The sequence below is a fragment of the Rhynchophorus ferrugineus genome, unplaced genomic scaffold (assembly GCF_030347505.1).
Source record: "Rhynchophorus ferrugineus isolate W39M unplaced genomic scaffold, kcgeb_rfMv2 rfM2, whole genome shotgun sequence".
NCBI classification, from domain to species: Eukaryota; Metazoa; Arthropoda; class Insecta; order Coleoptera; family Curculionidae; genus Rhynchophorus; species Rhynchophorus ferrugineus.
The window spans coordinates 69,848,411-69,866,958 of NW_027472581.1; the positions used below are offsets into that span (position 1 = coordinate 69,848,411).

Below are 18,548 nucleotides of genomic sequence, written 5' to 3' on the forward strand. Positions count from 1 at the left end.
TTTCCTGTCTTATCCATGTTTGTTACAACCCAGACTATTCTGAAATATTTAATTTCTACAGCTTGTATCTTGCTTTTATCCCTCCTTGACTATATCCATCCATTGAATGTTGAATGAGTTGGTATATATATTATGTTGTATGCTTAACAAACTGCTTTTGTTGTGCTAAATATTTCTCTCTTGCCAATAATAGTACTATTTATTACGAACTTTTTCACACAATTTCTCTTTCTAGTTTCCATTACCTTCAATGTCTATAGCCATATTAAAAATGAATTAACTTGTTCTCTTCTTATATCTTCAATTTGGATATTTATTTTTCTTCACTCTCCTATCATTATGGCTTTCGTTTGGCTTTTGTTCATAATCATTTCGAACTCTTTTAGTATCCAATTCCATAAATATATCGAGTTAAAATGAGACAATCGACGATAGACACACTTGGCAAACTAAAAATTCACAAAATGTGTTCGAATGATCACAAATATTTAAAATTACAGATGACGTTTTGAACGTCAAAAAAGCCAATGTTATAAATAACAATGTATTATCAATGATCTAAATTATTGCATAAATATACAATTATCTGAGAATGAATTATAATTAATTCCAAACCGAAATCAAATTACCTCAAAATCGGTAGAAAGAAAAAATGAAAACCATACAAAGCAATCAGAGACCATCATTAACTACATCGAAAAACAATAACTAAAATATATTATAAATTACATAACATTACATAGCATTGCTCCAAAAAGATATACTTAATACCAAAATAGCAAGAAAATACCAAATATTAATTTAGTATTAAGATATTACTATAAAGAATGTTTTCAAGAGGATTATATCCTGAATGATAGGATTGGAACCATATTATGTAGTAAAAGGTGCGACAAAAGTCCCACTACCATTTTGATTGCACGCCATGTTGTTTATGTGACCTTTAGCTCAGTTCCCCTTAAATGACCAAGGTGTTGCTGTTACAGTTACTGCTGAACGGTACCAAGACATGATTCGAAATTTTCTTTTATCTGAAATGAAAGAATAAGGACTAGAGGACATGTTGTTTTAGCAAGATGGGGTCACAGCAAACATAGAAGTTTACTACGAAGTACTACGAAGACTAATTTCGCGAGGTGGCGGTTTAGTATGGCGAGCCAGATTTGCGGATTTAATAGCACCAGACATTTCCTTATGGGGCTTTTTAAAATTAAAAGTTCTTAATCATCCTCTTAATAATCAAAGGTCATCTTAAAGACAATACTTGTCACGAAATTGGAGAAATTCAACCTCAGATGTTGCAGGATGTCATGCCTTAAAAGGAGCCGAAAGTTGCATTGCCAATCGGGCACACTATTTAGTCGATATACTTTTGATAAAGAAATAAAAATTAAAGACCAAATAAACTATTTAGTAACTTTAATAATAAACTATTTATCAAACTTACGTGTTTTTCCTTTGAGCAAAATTATAAGCAAAATGGTAACGGGACTGTTGCCCCACGTTGTACATTAATAATAAGTCTAAATAGTATTACATACATATATTGTTACTAACGCAACGTTTCTTAGTTTTTGGAAAATAGAATTCAGCGTGTTAGGAACAAAGCTCAAGAAAATCTGCCAGTTGCTAATTATGGTTGTGCCGCTGCCCAGAGTAGTTTAATACCAGGAATATTATATGTTTCATTACCCTTTTATAATTGTCATTTGTCGTTATCTAATTTACTTATATATTTACTAATATATTTTCATAATTTATTTTTGGGTTTCCATTATTCAAATATCATCAACCCACAACCAGCTTTTAAGGACAGTATATGAAGAAAGGACTATACATTGTATGCAAAATTTATATTAACTAACTATTAACCAACGGATGCAAGCCTTCCTATATCAGATAATATTATTTCTCAATATCACTTAATCTCACCTTCATAAAATCGTCTTCAAACTTTAGATCATTTTCTATACCTAAAAAGTCAATTTTAGAAATAAGGAAATTGATTCACCTTTCGAGGCGAACTTATTAAATTATAATCAACTTCGACTTTGTATTCATCGACGCACCTTAATAGAGTAGCTTTGTTTTGAATAATATCTAAGAAAGCAGCAGAAATTGTCGTAAGTCGTAAGTATTTCCACCTCAATGCTTTCCACGTTAATCCCATGCAAAAAATTCTAAACAAAATTTCTCATAATATCACCATGTTTTTCGGAAATAAAAAAAATTCTAATAAGGAAGAAAGATAAATTAAGGTGAAGGTAAGTAAAGGTGAAGAGCATAGTGGTTTTTCACTAATAAAACAACTACTCTCCCTGAAACTGTAGATCAGACAACTCAAGAAAAAAACCTTAGTTACTGTATATAATATACATATATTTATATTAAAATTAATTTTAATGTTATTAGTAAAATGTTTATAATTATGGTAGATATGAGACGGGTATTTACATTTTGCGATAACTCTAATATAAAACAACTGATCGCGGCAAAAAATTGTTATTTTTACTCAAGTGTAAACAGTGTAGAAGACAACAATGAAGCTATTTTCAGTATTTATGTTGGTTCTTTTGGTTAGTGCCGCCATTTTTAATGGCGCAGAAGCTGGTTGGTTGAAGAAACAACTAAAAAGCGTGGTAAGTATGCAGAATAATTTTAAAAATTAAAATTAAATTAATGTGATTATTTAGGAGAAAGCTGTTCGCAGAGTTAGGGATAGAGCTCAGGAAAATCTTCCACTAGTTCAGGGTTATGTCGGTGTTGCTGCACAAGCCGGATTGTTGCCAGGAAGATAAGAAATCAGGCATATCTTATTACATGATATAAAATGTGATTTAACCATATGGTATTATAAATATATTTAGATTGCTTAATATACTTCGGTGTTTCACTTTTACTGAATCAAAAAAAGTTTCCACAATTAGGTTTTCTAGAGATATGACGATATTCTAAAAGCAGTTTGGATGTATATTGGTTTTCCATTTTTCTCTATTACGTCATTTGTGTGTCTCTGCATAATGCTGTGACTTAAAAGTTGTCAATGATACACGGTTTTTTTTTGATATGGAACCGGTCAGACTCAGAGGAAAAAGGCAGTTGGGCTAGGTTGTGTGAAGACTATATCGAGGCTACTCATTAAGCCTCACCCTATCAATTAACCCCACAATCTCCATTGATACTTTTTACAGTTAGTAGAAAAGGCATCTATAACAGGAATACCGTTAGAAGGCACGAGAGTCCGGTGAAGGCATGGGGTCGCACCAAGTGACCCGCAAGACTTGTTTAATTCGGGCAACGAGAAGAACCTCAACGATTTTGAAATTAAAGCCCAATGGGGTGTATCGATGCTGTAATGGAAGTACAGCCAGTCTGGACCGGATGAGTTAGTGTCGGCCAATTCGATAAAATATGTATTAACAAAACATTTTACAAATTAAATGCTGAACTTGGGAAACGTGTCATTTTTCCTGATAATATTGAGAATTTCTGATGAGCCACGGAGGACTAAGAATTGTCCTGGGGAATTCGTTTTTGAAAACTTGAACACACTTGATAGAGAGATGCAGTCTGCTAGCTCTTTTGATGAATGGAAATAGTAGGTTTGATATGCATTGGCCTATTTGAATGGATTCTTGAAATTGAGGTGTTCACTTGAATCTCCGCTCGAAGAGTAGTAATAGATAGGTGACATGTATCAAACACGGAATTGGGACATTCTCTATAGGAAGATGCAAAACGCGCAGAGTAAAGTATTTCTCGTGAAAGATGATGGCCCGGGTTTTCCGGGGATTCTTTTGTAACCTCCACAATTTTAACTACTGAGCGGTCTCGTCAAGTTCCTTTTGCACTGTGTCTTGAATGAGTTTTATCATAAAATACAGCTTCTACGTGTATTCTTCTAGGGATGTCCGTTTCGAAAAATATGAAGAGGGCGTATACCAAGGGGAACCTTGTGGAACTCGTACGTTGATGGCCTTCAGTATGGAGAAATATTTTTTAATTTTAACTTAGAACAATCTGACTGAAGATAAAGTTGTTGAGAGCAGAGAGAATTCCTCTCAGCAAGTTTGGAAATCGAGCTTATCAGACTGATGGGTTTATAGGTCGATAGTGATCGGTAAGATGATCGGTACAGGTAAATGTTGCAATTTTTAAAATAGAACTGATGATATTCGCCAATTAGCGAATTCGTCGTCGAATTCGACGAGCTGCTTGTGCTAGAACTTTTTGAGTTGGGCAATCGACATTTCGTCTGGTATCTTTCTGGTCGTGGTCGCTAAGGAATTTTATGTTATCAGGTAGTTTTACAGATTGGAGGCACTAGAGAATTTGTTTTGGTTGTCTGAACGATGTCCACATTTAATGCAGGAGAAAGGCTTTCCGTATATGGCTCGAAGTTTTAGGCGCCAAGCTCGTCTTTTTCTTGTTCAGTGGCCGCCGAAATTTTCCGTTTTCGTTTACTTCAGAGAGATCACGGTTCATGTCTTCACCACGAAACTTTTAAAAAACCACCAGAAAGATACGGAGTAGCTATCGCCTCAAGGATATTTTGTGCCCTGACAGTTGATTTGTGTTGAAGCTTCGAACGAAGACTTCTGGAGGGAAAACTGTAGGACTCGAATTAGCTTAGAGACTGAGTTAACCACGTGGATTCTTTTTTGGAAGTAGTACCGTTTCCGAGAAAATTATCATTATCTATTCCAGTTGGTTATTTTCTTGGATTTGATCATCTTGAAGGAATCTTCGGCTGTACCGGAATCCCTGAGAGTTATTATAATCGGAAGGTGGCCAAGTAAAACTCGTCAAGGACAAGCAAGTCGTTTCGCCGGTTAATGTCCTGCAGGATGAAGAAATCAAGAATTCGTGAGGCTCCCTTTTACCCCATGCTGGAGTGGTGGGTAACCATCAAAGATGGATCTAAAGACTGTAGTGTAGCACGCAGAGCATTTACTATACAACGAAGTAAAAAAATAGCTCATTCATAAGTTTGGATTTGAATAGATGGTGGAGGTTCGGGGATGAAACTGTGGAAAGCATGAGATCGTATTTAATTCCTCTTTTGGCAATAACGGCTATTCCGTCGCCTAGCCCTGAACTGTATTCGGTGTCGGAAACGTTTCCTGAATGAATCTACCATCTACCTCCGATATTTATCACTTGTTGTGTTGGCGTATAATGTTATTGGGGCTTTATGGTTCGTTGCGTGAAACAATTTCTCCCGAAAGGTCGAGATTATGAGCAAATAGGTAGCTAGGAAAGAAAATTGTTTATGCTTTAGGGTAAATGATGTATCTCGGTGAATGGAGGTAAAACGAAATGAAACAGTGGTGTTTACATTATGTGACCGTTATTTATTGGCTATATAAAAAAATGTGAAAAATATAATTAGATAAAAGGGATGGCAGCTGTGTTACCTGGACACGCGGCTTGGGCAATCAATGGTGGCACGTCTAAACCAAACGATGGTTGAGCACTGAATGAATCGAAGTACCCTTCAATAAAATCCCAGATAAACGTCTCGGGGTTGCCAGCTATTCGTTATCAGGTTCTCGTTGGCGCTGCTGGCACCCCGCCCATGTTCAACATCTGGGATTATATTTCTGGGTATTTTGTAGACCGTTATTCCACGATGTAAAATTCGACATGCCGCACGGTCGCTACAATACTCCCCGATCAGAATTTTACATAAAATTATTTTAAGCAACAAAAATACAAAAATATATGAAAAAAAATTAAATACAAAAAAAAGATATACCAAACAAAATATGCTGCATGAAAAGGGCTTTGAAAAATATGATAAATCGAAACGGTTGTGGTTGGTCCGGTTGCGATCTGGTACGGCTGTTGATATCTTCCAGTCCTACAGATACCGTTACTTCATCGTTGCTTTGGCACTTGAATGTGGTCGATCGACGACGTTGATCACAAGCTATTTTTTGGACAGAGCTCCCGTAATCGACGACGTGGTAGCTTATTTTCTTCGACGACGAGACGTTGGCAATTCTGGTACCTCGGCGAAGACATGACGAGTCTACGGTACTAGCATCGGTACCTAGCTTCTGGGGCTGCTCTGTGACTAATCCGTAGTCACATACGTTACGGTAATTCAGAAAAAACAAATAACGACGGTATCCGACCGAAGCTGCCCAAAGCCTTTCAAATCAAAATGTTTGCCATTATGATGGAGACGGCGAGCGAAGGAAGACATTATGATTTAAACATAGCGCCGAAAGAAATGTTTAGCCAAGACGCTGATGATTAAGCAGTGATGTAAAAATATCTATGAGTTCAAAAGACTGTGAAAGAAAATTTTGACAAAAAATTTTTAAAAAATGAATTGGAAATAATGAAATGAAATTTAAGCTTCATTGTTCCAACACTAAAATACAATTTAATGAGGAACAAATGTTGGAATACATGTAATATAGAAGGAATTTGAAAAAGAATAGGAATAAAATGAAAAGGTATATTGAAGGTAAAATCGAAAACGAATTGAATTAAAAATATTGAAAATTTTGAAACAAAAAATATAACGGCCACGTAAAATACACCATGTTGCATTCACGAGTCCAAACCCAATTTTGCGAAATCACTTCGGGGTCACCACTTTAGGGTACAGGTGCGGTTAGATAAAGACAATATATTCGGCAATTTATTTCGGTACAAATGAAATCTAACTATATGCAGAAGAAATATTTATTTTTAGACGAACAGATATTAAACAATAAACAAGATATTAAACACTAACAAGATCACACTATAAGAATTTAAAAATAAAAAATGTACGTGGCATGGTTACCTTGAGGTGTTACGAACAGTGGACACGTCTGATCACTCTCAGGGTCAGGAACGGAAAGAACCTCGAGGCGTCGCGTCATCCCCTAGCTTCACCACCCGAGGTTGCCACGTCGTACCCTCTGTCAGTACCACTTGTTGCCACCTCACCGTGGGTGCTAACTTCAGGTATGTGCAACGCCTCGAGTAGATCTGTGGGCTGCTGATAATTACGGGAAAATTCGAAACATCTGAAGCTCGCTACAATGCTTATAAAGCACGAGAACCTTGAGGATAGTATTTCAGTAATAATGCACTAGATCACACAAGTAGCTGGTTCTAGCCTCAATTGTCTCACAGAAAGTATACTCTATATCATAGTTTTATCATATATTACGTACACACTTTAATTTACTTTTTTAAATTTAATTACATCAAAGTAAAAATGGATCCCCTAATATACCAGTTTCAGATTAACACCATTCTGCTAACCTACCATCTGACCTCTTCCTGCATTCAAGAATACTGTGACAATAATATATATATGCAATATTTTGCCGAATGTCATATATAAGTAAGCAAGGTAAAAATAATTTTGGAAACCAGTCCGATTTTAACTAATACACTTACTAACGCCACAAAATTTTATGCCCATGGGTGCATTTACATTTAATACAGCAATATTATTTGATTACTTATTTGACAGGCATATACTGTGAACCGTCTAAGAAACAAAAATTTACTGCCGATCCACCAGTATTTTAACATAAAAGAAACCTTTAATTCTAAACTGTATCAGGTATATAATATGCCCTCCTGAAGAAACGACCAAAGAGATGTAGTAAAATTATTTGCATTAATTTTACTTTTATCAGCAAGTTTTATTACATTTGAACTTCCCTGCATTTTGTAACTTCACAGCTTGAATTTCGATACTTTTGCCTGAACACTACCTAACTATGCCAAAGAATTCATTGAGCAAATGCGGAACGATTGGCAATATCAACCTGTCTTTTTTTTATTTAAAATTTTATTTCCGGAAAGGGTTTTAATTACAAACTCTATTAATTTACTTGAAACACTGTTTTATATTACGAATAGAAGAGGCGTGTTGAATGGCGGTACAAAGCGACACTAAGGGTTCTTATCTGTTAAATAACAAACCAACTCGTCCCATTCGTTCACTATTCAGGTAGTTTTAACACAGATGGCTGGATAGTCAGGGTCGTATTATATAACATAATATTTTCAAAAATTATTAAGCAATTATATAAGTACTAGTAGCGATTTTATAATAAAGTATTATTTTCCTGGCAATAATCCAGCTTGAGCAGCAACCCCAACATAACCAGCAACCACTGGTAAGTTTTCTTGAGCTCTGTCTCTCACTCTACGTACACCATTTTCCTATAATAATTTTTAAATAAAATATTACAATTAAATATTACTATTTAAATTGTAATTACCGCTGCTTTTAGTCGCTTCTTCAGCCAACTGGGTTTAGCTTCAGTACTGCCGAAAATAACTGCAACAACAACAAGGACTAATACAAAACACGAAAAGAACTTCATTATGGTTATTCACAGTTTCACCTGATCGATTCGATCGATATGTGACGGTTCTCTCATTCGTTCACATTTATATATCATTGATTTATGAGGTATTTTTATTTTTATTTTTAGTCGTACGTTAAAAGTAAATCCCATTGTGAATAATACCATTGTTACCTTACAATGGCATTGTTATTTTACATTGGTTATTTTTATTATTTATGTTACCAATTAGGAAACTATTTATAACTAAACAAAAAAGCGCCAGACTTGGTGTCTGACATTTATTTAAATTATGATATGTTGTTTTTGACAGCCAGCAATTTCTTGTAAGAGAAAACAAAAACTAAAATTGTACAGTAATACTTTCGAAAATTGGGAATTAAAACAACTTTATTTATTATTCGAGTTTTATTATTCACTAGAAACTTATATTTTCAAATAATACAAATAACGATAAGATATTTGCCTATTTTAATGCTAACTATTATCAACTCCATTCCTATAAACTTCAACATCTATATTAGCGAATAGTAAATCGGTTATATAAAAAATAGTTATATATCATCATCAGTATCATATCAAACGTCAAGATAGTTTTTAAAAACTCGCAAAACTGCATCAACTATTATGTAGAAAAGCAGACAGGAAACATCTCCTTGTGTCATATAATTTCACATCCACATGCAGCTAATAATGGCAACTTTATAAAATGCCTGGAGAAATTTAATAATTTGTAGGCGAACATTCAGCCACCAAAGCTACCCAGTAAGGGCCAGTGCATCCTTTGAAAAGCAGAACGATTTGCGAGAATGCTTTTCACATTTATTGCGTCCCTCTATAAACAGGCGGAGTAAATCTTATTTACAACATTACAACTTTCTGTAATGTATTTGTCATTTTTATTGGAAACTAGTTCTGATTTTCTGGATCAACCAGTAGCTGTATGCCACCTTATACACTACAGTCGTTCGAGTCCTAAAATCGTTACTGTACAGATGAGATGGTCAATCCATTTAGATGCACAAGCATGCCCTCGTAAGACTCTTATATCGTTGAACATCAAACGAAACGGGGATTTAGTTAAAACATAACCCGACACCAACGATTGGACTTGTGTTAGTTAGCCATGTTAGATTGTACTCAGAAGTTGTACCTTGGGAGTTAAAAGAATCGCCCACCACCAAGTCATTTAATGAAACAAATGACAATAAACCTAAACCATTATCATTCATTTCTCCGTAACAAAACCTTCCTAAAACTTTTTCCCAGTTAGTTCTGGTTGAGCCTGTATGTACATTAAAATGTCTAACCTGAATAGATACATCAATTGCGATCCAAGTATAGAATCACACAATTCTTGAAATTGGTTGGAAAAATTATATTCAGTCATATCTAAGCTTATTTTAGTAGATACGTCTAAGGACGCAATATTTGTTCTAACTAATGCCGTCCTTTTGTTGGCAATGAAATTGATGTCCAATAATCGCTGGTCCCCACCGGAGTAAAACAAATAGAATTCTTCATCGGTGGTTGGTAAGTTATTAAACATTCTTATTGGTAAGCTATCGTTTATGCGTTTCCTCACAATCCATACCCATTTCACCTCATCATTTTTTTAAAATTAGATGGATTATTACAAAAACGGGACAATTTTGCGTCCCCATGGTCGGAAACACAGGAACGAAAAGCTGTAGAACAGGATAGTAACATTTCAAATGGGACCTAGTCACCTAAGTTATATACATACAACCAATTATTTTATTCCTTCACTGTTACTTTCACATATTTCTATATAATAAACTGCCTATCACTTGTCAGATGAATTAACAAATGACAGATATAATGGAAAAAGGACCAACCAGCATTACAGAAGCCCATATTTCTAGCAAATTCTCTTTATAACCAAGGTCTTCCTCAATGCATACCAAATCAGAATAGTCATTGATTGACGTAAACAACATTTCTTCTAATAATATATTTTGTACAAATTATTAATATCTAAAATTAATAGTTGATTCTTAAGATAATTTTAAAAGCAACAGGCAAACGAAAATATCATCACTCTGATCTACGGTCACAATTATATCTATTACTAGATGACCCTATGAACTTCGTATCACCTACGTAATATCAGAATACAGGCCAATTGTCTTCGACAATAATAATAGCCACTTCATCGGTTGTCGATAATTTAAACTTCCTCCCGTGCTCACCAGCAAGTTCTTTGCCATTCGGTTTAATGCTATTTTGAACGTATTTACTAAATCATGGTTCATATGAAGAACAATCTATAGTTCTTGGGAAATATTTCGATAGACTGTTGAATTAATGTCCGTATCCGGATTTCCCATAAAATAAATTTGTAAGAATTAAAGATATGCATCTGGTAGAGGTAACAACGCTCGTCCCTGTATCTGTCCTTGTATCTGCATTTTCTTAATTTATTCTTGATACAAATTTAAATGTTACCAAAAATATTATGGTATAATTACTCAGTGGATTAACCGCTGTGTAAAAGCGTTACAAGGATTGTCATTTCCTTAGTTGTAACTGATTTTTTGGCATGTTAATCTATTTCAGGATCGTAATGGGATGTTGCTCGTTTATGGAGTACTGCCTGTGCAGAATCGTTCAATTTCATTGTATCCTGTTTGCTGTTGTGTTTTATCTGCACGAACTCGTGGCATTCTAAGCCAATCCACTTAGTTTCCAGTCACTCTCGAACGCTATTGTGACATACCATTATAATATTAACAATTTCTATTCATCGCTAAGTCGCCATACAAAGTTCTCGTGCTCTAAATGTGTAACTAAATAATAACAAATATGAAATACATTTATAAAATATGTTTTAATACATTTTTTAACTCCATATAAATTTTTAATCTACCTAAAATGGAATAAAATTTGAAATTACCGTTAGCACAATTATATCAGATTTGACATAAGTAGGACATTTGTCATTAATTTTTATTTGGTTTTTCGTTATCATTTGGAGTCGATTTACCTACCAGCAAATACATTTGCATGAAATACAAATCGTGGAAAATTATTAAATATTCAGCACCGAGAAATCATCTACAATGTTTACTACATTATACATTCAAATCACTGTTTGATAATTTCGACCATATTCAACATTTTTCGTCACAAAACAAATTTCCAAATGCAATTGAATGAACGAATGAATTTCAATATTCAAAAACCAACAAAAATATTGATCCTTTGTGACAATAAAAGTATTGATAAGTGTCACATTAACAATTTATATAGAAAATCAAAATTGTTATATCTTCAATAGTAGGTCTTATATGGATTAACGCCATGTGTCTTCTAAGACTTCTGCTAGCCGGATAATTTTTAATCTGCACTCTCAAATATATATTTTAAAGCACTGTATAACAATTATTACTTTGGTAAGCAACATTATTTATTTATTAATTTGAAATCTAAAAGGAATGAAAACAATATGTACATAAATCTTAAATGTCATTCTCATTAAAATTTACCCCTTCTAAAATACACAGTACGACTCGGAAAAATCCGATCGTCAGAGCTCCTCTTGGCGCAAAAAATAAAAAAATAAAAACAAGGGGTTAAACATGGGACCATTGTTCACCATCCAGCCGGAGGAAGTCTTAATTCATATTTTTGTTTGTCGCAATTTCAGCCCAACGACGCGGCTAAATCTTTTAATTCCCGACGAATACTTAACGGTTCATGATTTCCGACTTGAAATTATTAAATTAGCTTCGTCGACTTTAATTCACGGTCGACGTGAACTCACAGCAATTAATCAAACGACGAGCGACAGAGGGCGTAGCATGTTAAGATTAGGGATCGGGGGCGCGGGAAGACGAAGGAACTGAGGGAAAAATGATTTCCCGATTGTGCCGGGTAAATAAATAGGTTTGCGGTGTTTTTTGTCGATGTTCCTTACTAATCGTTTAACAGATTTTAATTAGTGCTTTCTAGTTAATGTGAACAAATTGTTAGTTACTTCTACTCATCAATTTTTTGAGATCTATGTTTATTTTGATCCTTGTACCGATCAATTCATATATAAAATGTTTGAACACAGTGGCGGCTGGTGCATAAGCGCTGCAGTGCTGCAGAAAAACACTAAAGAAGCTCCCAAAATGAATCTGTAATCTCACTGAAATACTAATTTATTTTCTATTACTTACCAAAAAGCAAATTCCACTTAGAATTCGCAAATTATTTTCCTAGCAAAGGATAAGAAACTGCAATGGAAGTGCGAGTTACGAGTTACTCGAATAGATCCAGCATGAACCAGTGGAATAACCTAACGTCGGTAGGCTATCGACACACGCTATCGCTATTAATTAGCTGAGCCACACGATCGTGCTCTGCGAGCTCCTTCAAACACCCGCGCGTTACTCCGCTTCCATCATCTCCATCCTAAGGGCCTAAAACAAGGCCGATATATTTAATTGGAGATTTCGCTCAGTTTAATCTAGCGCCGTATGGCCGTATGTGATATCGGTTACATGTATCGGAATTTTACGCGACTTTAATTATTACAGTATTAAAAACTGTGACTGTTTTCGGAATACTCTGGAGAGTATTATGGTAATAGCAAATAATCTATGAGACACGTTGGAGGAGACTAAACATTATTAGAAATCGTGGTAAGAATTCCCATGACAACATCAGAGACCAGAAAGTGTTTCTCATCACTAAAGTGCATCAAAACGTTTCTCACAAATTCCAAAAAAACGTACGCCACAAATTTAAGCAAATTTTTTTATATTTTTATTTATCTAGTAACAATTTAATCAATATTGATCAAAGCAGAGTAATGGATGTGTTAAGTGTTTTCTAAAGCAACTATAACAAAACGTTAAAAAATATGGACTAAATTACTGTTTATGGTTAATAACCTATTAGTGGATGAATTGTTATGGCTTCAATATCATTCGCATTGGTCAGAATCTTAAAAAATATATGCGAAGAATAATATACAAAATCTTCCATCGCCATAGTAAAAAATTTAGAAGCAAGATGAATGTTATTATATAGTAGATTCATTTTAGGCCAAAGAACATAAACCTATAAGTTCAGGACCAAGATGAATAAGTACCATTTTAAAATAAAAATAAGTTTTAACTTTGCAAATTGTTATGCAATTTTGTATTCACTACACCTTCAATATGGTTTTCAAAGTGTAGTAATTTTTAGATTTACAAATATTTGTATCTTTCTAATTCTAACTCCAACGCATTTAATCAGTACTGATCAATAAGCAAAAGCGCCATCAAGTGATTTTACAATATGACAATATTCAGTCACACAGTACAGTATAGGTGAAAATCCACATAGTAAAGTTTAAATGGAAAGTGGATCCTACACTCAAACTAGGGATGCAGAACAAATATCGATATTTTCTGAAAAGCTATCGATAGTTTTGGCCGTTATATCGATATATCGATATTTTTTTAGCCGATATTTTTCAATATTTTTTCAGAATAAATTAAATAAAATTTTTAATAAATTTTTAAAATTAGTACTTAATTTTAAATTTTGATACTTAATTTTAAATGTTTATCAAAAATATTACTATTCTTTAAGAGATTTAGAAAGATTATATATTTTTAGGCTAATATTTTACTATTTTTATTGTTTCTTAAAAATATCAATATATATTTTTTTAAATATCGAAATTTTTTATATTTATTGCAAAAAAATATCGATATTTTTTTCCTCCAATATATTGATATATCGATATTTTTTTTTAAATATCGAAAAGGATATATCAATATTTTTTTTAAATATCGATATATCGAAATATCGATATTTTTTCTGTAGCCAACACTCCTAACTCAGACATTACCATCTGACTACTACTTGTTTCCATCAATAACGTAAAGAGATATTTTATTGCCCAGAAAACGAATAATAAATTACATGTAAAATCTAAAGCCTTAAATTATCGAAAAAACAGCCGAAGCAAAGTTACACCTTTATTGTCACTAAATTTACTGCATAACGTGGACTCGAAAATAAGTTTAACAATTAACTAATTCAAAGACTGACTGATAAACAAAGACAAACTTGCATTTGTTTTTTCATATGTTCTCCAACTATGTGCTCTAAATATACCCCGTAGTCTGGAGTTTTTGGACTTTATATTTTCATCTATTAACATCTGCGTACTTTGCATACTCCAAATAAGCATAATATTTTCTCCAATAATATAGGTTTCTTTAATTTTAACTACGTTCTCTAATAATTGTGTACAAATAATATATAATACTCTAACAGATACTTAATGGGATTCATATAAATTCGTAAACCCAAGTTGTCATCTAAGCTTCATTATAGTTTGTTATATCAAATGTAAGTTCTATCAAATTTTCTCAACACTATATAACAAATTAACATTTAAAGGAGTAACGATAAAGTTAGGAAATAATAATCATAATCAGAATTTAACATATACTGCATCTTTATTTCCCGGTAATCTATTATCACGTAAGCCCATAATAACATTAAATTAAATAACCGTGTAAAGTGTACTATATTACCAATTTAATCAACTTTGATTTAAAATTCTTCAGATAGAAAGAAATTACTTTGTCATATATGTTCAGGCAATCAAATTTTCAATGAAACGGTTAAAAAAATCTCTATAAATTAATATTTCCAATAAGCCAGATTATTGTAAATCCCCTTTCTAAACGCTATAAATATAAAAGAACGCCGTAAGCAAGCCATCAGTCAATCTGCGATTGTTACACCGACCGACAGTGAATTAAACATCACATATATTATCAATATGAAATTCTTACTGACCGTTACTTTGGTGATGATGATTATCGTAGCTGCGTTCCAATATTCGCAAGCCATGCCCCAACCAGTTCCTGATAACATATTCAAGGAAATTGTAAGTATTTTAAATATTTGAATTATTTATAATACATATTTACAAAATTATTATATACGTTTATTGATAACTAACGCAAATCAATTAACTAAAAATGTTATTTTAGGAAGCTGCCGGCAGAAGAGTAAGGGATAGATTGGCTGAAAATAAGGACCTCATTCAGGATTACGTGTCAATAGCATCTCAACTAGGACTACTCAAAAATAACCAAAACAATTAATTAATTCGCTAGCTAGGAAATGTTATTAGTATTAATTTATTTCTTATTAATATGTTTTAATAAATTATTTATAAATTAGTATATAACAAAACTTTTATTTTTATCGCGTACAGATATTGATTTGATTTCAATGTTTTCGGTTCAAAAATACCTAGTAAAGAGAAGAAGCATCCTAAGAATGGCTAATTAACTCTCATTTATTAAATACTGTAGCTATTTAAAAAAAGTATATTAATTAATTAATTAGCAATAGAAAACCATCTATGAACATTTGACTCTCATTTACTTGCAATCTAAAAATTAAACAAACTGTTACTGTTTCTGTTTAAAGTCACATGAAGATATTATCACAGGAATATTCCATATCCTCTTAGCTCTCTTCCAGATTCAGAAACAAAAGTATGAGCCCAAGACAGAAAATAAAATCTACATAATAAAATAAATATGAAATGAATAAGCCTTTTGCTTCCTATAATCTCAGTTTTATGGTTGAAAATTGAAATCCTACGAAGTGTTCTTTGATCGGTGTTAAAGGATTATGTTAAAGGCGGGCCAAGAAACAACTTATGAGAATACCACGTGATTCTTTTCTCTCGAGAACCTAATATTCCTCCATAATGTCAATTAAAAATTAATTCAATATACTGGTATGAACGTTTTTAATTGATATGACTCAGAGTATCCAGATCTTATAAAAACATTCCTTCATTCGAATCCTCCTGTGGAATGTGTGTGATTGTTTATAATTGTGATTGTTCAAAAGTGAGGAGCGAAAAGTAAAATGATCCCAAGCACGCTAGTAATCAGGCTGGATGTGGTCTATAATGATATCGACGAGTAGGTAGGCATAATACTAAGGACCATGGTTCTTTCCCACGTTATGCAGTAGATCCAGTCCAGATTAACCCTACTAGATAAAAAGATTCCAGTTCTGAAGCAATTAAAAATATACAAGCTTAAAATAAACTTTACAGCATAATTGTCATTATTTTACACCCATAAACTATGATACACTCCGTATTACTAAATAAATTTCTTACAGCTTTAGAGAATTAAAATTTTTATACCTTTATACAGGTTTGACGCAACATTAAAAAAAAATCCTAATATAGTAGAGCAACACACACCACCATAGGAAAAAAACATGGATAATTTTTCCATCATCTCAAATCTAAATCTAGTGTATGTGATGATATAATCATTATTTGTTATTGATGGCAATATATTTATGCAATATTATATATTTGTTTAAATACTGTTTTGTGACATTGCTGTACTAATTTGCATGCAGCATCAACAGCGACAATTGTGTTTTTTACATATTACATTTACGATACATAAAATTACATAAGCACTTAAATAAGGCAAGAATACTAATATACCAATATAATAATGAATTAATGATTAACCTTAAACCCCATGAAATTTTACATTACTTTTAACACTCTTTCCCCCATGTCCTTCTATAGTTTTGTTCTTATTTCATCCTCTACCATTTCTACCTATAACAAATCATCTTGCTGTCATCAATACTATTATCCTATTATATTCGTAATAATTTTTGGTCACTTCTTCCATATCCTAGTCATTTTACTCTTTAGAGCTTTATTTTACGAGTAACAACTGTTTCATCTCCTCTTTTTGTCCAACACATAGTAAATTTTGTTCTGTACTTGTACAACTATAGTTTTCTGTTATTTTTGATAGTCCTAGATGATTCTTAAAATTATGATCACTTCTATCCTTAATTTATCTTCCTGTTTTATATTTTAAATATTTTTATATATTTTTTTAATGTCAGGTGTTTTGTAAACATACTGTAACTTGTTAATCTTTTGCAACAGTACTATAATGTGTATTCTTTCTGATGCAATTCTACATCAATATTATATTAATCGAATTTCTAGTAATTACCTTTAATACAGAAATACCAAAATCCTTTTTAAAACTATTTAATTGCTATTAAGAATAAAATACTACTTAACGAACAGTTAGTAATACTGCAATACAAAAAAAGAATAGGCTATATCGCGATATATTTTCAAGAATCAATTTAAGAAAAGTCGGGAATAACAGTGAAACTTCTCGTTCGTTTGTAGTGTAATTCCCCATTTGCTAACTCTTATTATAAAAGCTCCACCAAACTTGGGATACGTATACATTGTTCAGTTATCCGTCGACTAAGATACCTACACGAATTTAACAACATGAAAATATTTTACGCTTTTACCTTGTTGATGATGGTTGTGGCCGCTATGTTCCAATATTCTACTGCTATGCCTCAACCACAACCTGATAATATTTTCAAAGAAATTGTAAGTATAATTATTGTAGTATTATAAACTAATTTGTGTTAATAACTATATTATTTCATAGTTATATTAAATTATAGAATTAATAGAACCAATATTTTTATTGTAGGAATCTGCTGGAAGAAGAGTACGTGACAGACTAGCTGAAAATAAACAACTCATTCAAGATTATGTATCTATTGCATCCCAACTAGGCTTGTTGAAGAACAACAACAATAACTAAAATTACATTATGTATAGTCCAATTTATTTTAATTTATTTTTAAATATAATAATATGATTGATATTTTACATCTTTTATTATTACAAGAATATATGCAGTATATACTGCAAATAACACCATTAACACCAAAAACATTAATATAAATAAATAAAATGTATACAATATTTCTAAAAGATATCTTCAGAAAATATCAAGGATTCAGTATATTTCAATAATTATTTTCAGCAGTAGTGAATAGATTTTCTCAAAGCAATATCTCTAACTAAAAGATAACCAGTGACAGTAGCCTTACTGATATTTTTGAAGTGGTACTGACACTACTGAAGTAGTAATTACGGGGTCCTAAACAAAATAACCTTAACTTCATTCCAGAGCACACCTTACAGCTAAAAAATATAAGTGACCTATGATAAGTCTAAGATTTAAAAATTAAAATTTAAACACTATAGCTTTTGCATCGCTAATAAATAATAGATAAAACAAAATATAATTAAAAGTTAAAAAATATTATTTTCGGAAGGGAAATAACCTTCCCTGTATTAAGTATTATATTTTA

General features: G+C 32.5%; 2 protein-coding genes and 2 long non-coding RNA genes across 4 annotated transcripts; 3 read left to right on the top strand and 1 right to left on the bottom strand.

Annotated features, from left to right (window-relative positions):
• Nucleotides 1-2,479: 2,479 nt before the first annotated feature.
• LOC143190282 (cecropin-A1) lies at nt 2,480-2,880 on the top strand. Its single transcript, XM_076394488.1, has 2 exons — nt 2,480-2,639; nt 2,694-2,880. The coding sequence occupies exons 1-2, from the start codon at nt 2,541-2,543 to the stop codon at nt 2,796-2,798; spliced, it is 204 nt and encodes a 67-aa protein (XP_076250603.1). The 5' UTR covers nt 2,480-2,540; the 3' UTR covers nt 2,799-2,880.
• Nucleotides 2,881-7,845: 4,965 nt separating this feature from the next.
• LOC143190283 (uncharacterized) lies at nt 7,846-8,402 on the bottom strand. Its single transcript, XM_076394489.1, has 2 exons — nt 8,244-8,402; nt 7,846-8,184 (listed from the first exon to the last, which is right to left on the bottom strand). Exons 1-2 carry the CDS (start codon nt 8,346-8,348, stop codon nt 8,080-8,082), a joined length of 210 nt encoding a protein of 69 aa, XP_076250604.1. The 5' UTR covers nt 8,349-8,402; the 3' UTR covers nt 7,846-8,079.
• A 6,661-nt stretch (nt 8,403-15,063) lies between these two features.
• LOC143191709 (uncharacterized) lies at nt 15,064-15,535 on the top strand. The gene is made up of 2 exons (XR_013004599.1): nt 15,064-15,237; nt 15,344-15,535. It is a non-coding gene; the product is annotated as an uncharacterized LOC143191709 (long non-coding RNA).
• Nucleotides 15,536-17,607: 2,072 nt separating this feature from the next.
• Nucleotides 17,608-18,055, top strand: LOC143191710 (uncharacterized). The gene is made up of 2 exons (XR_013004600.1): nt 17,608-17,772; nt 17,879-18,055. It is a non-coding gene; the product is annotated as an uncharacterized LOC143191710 (long non-coding RNA).
• The last annotated feature ends 493 nt before the right edge of the window (nt 18,056-18,548 follow it).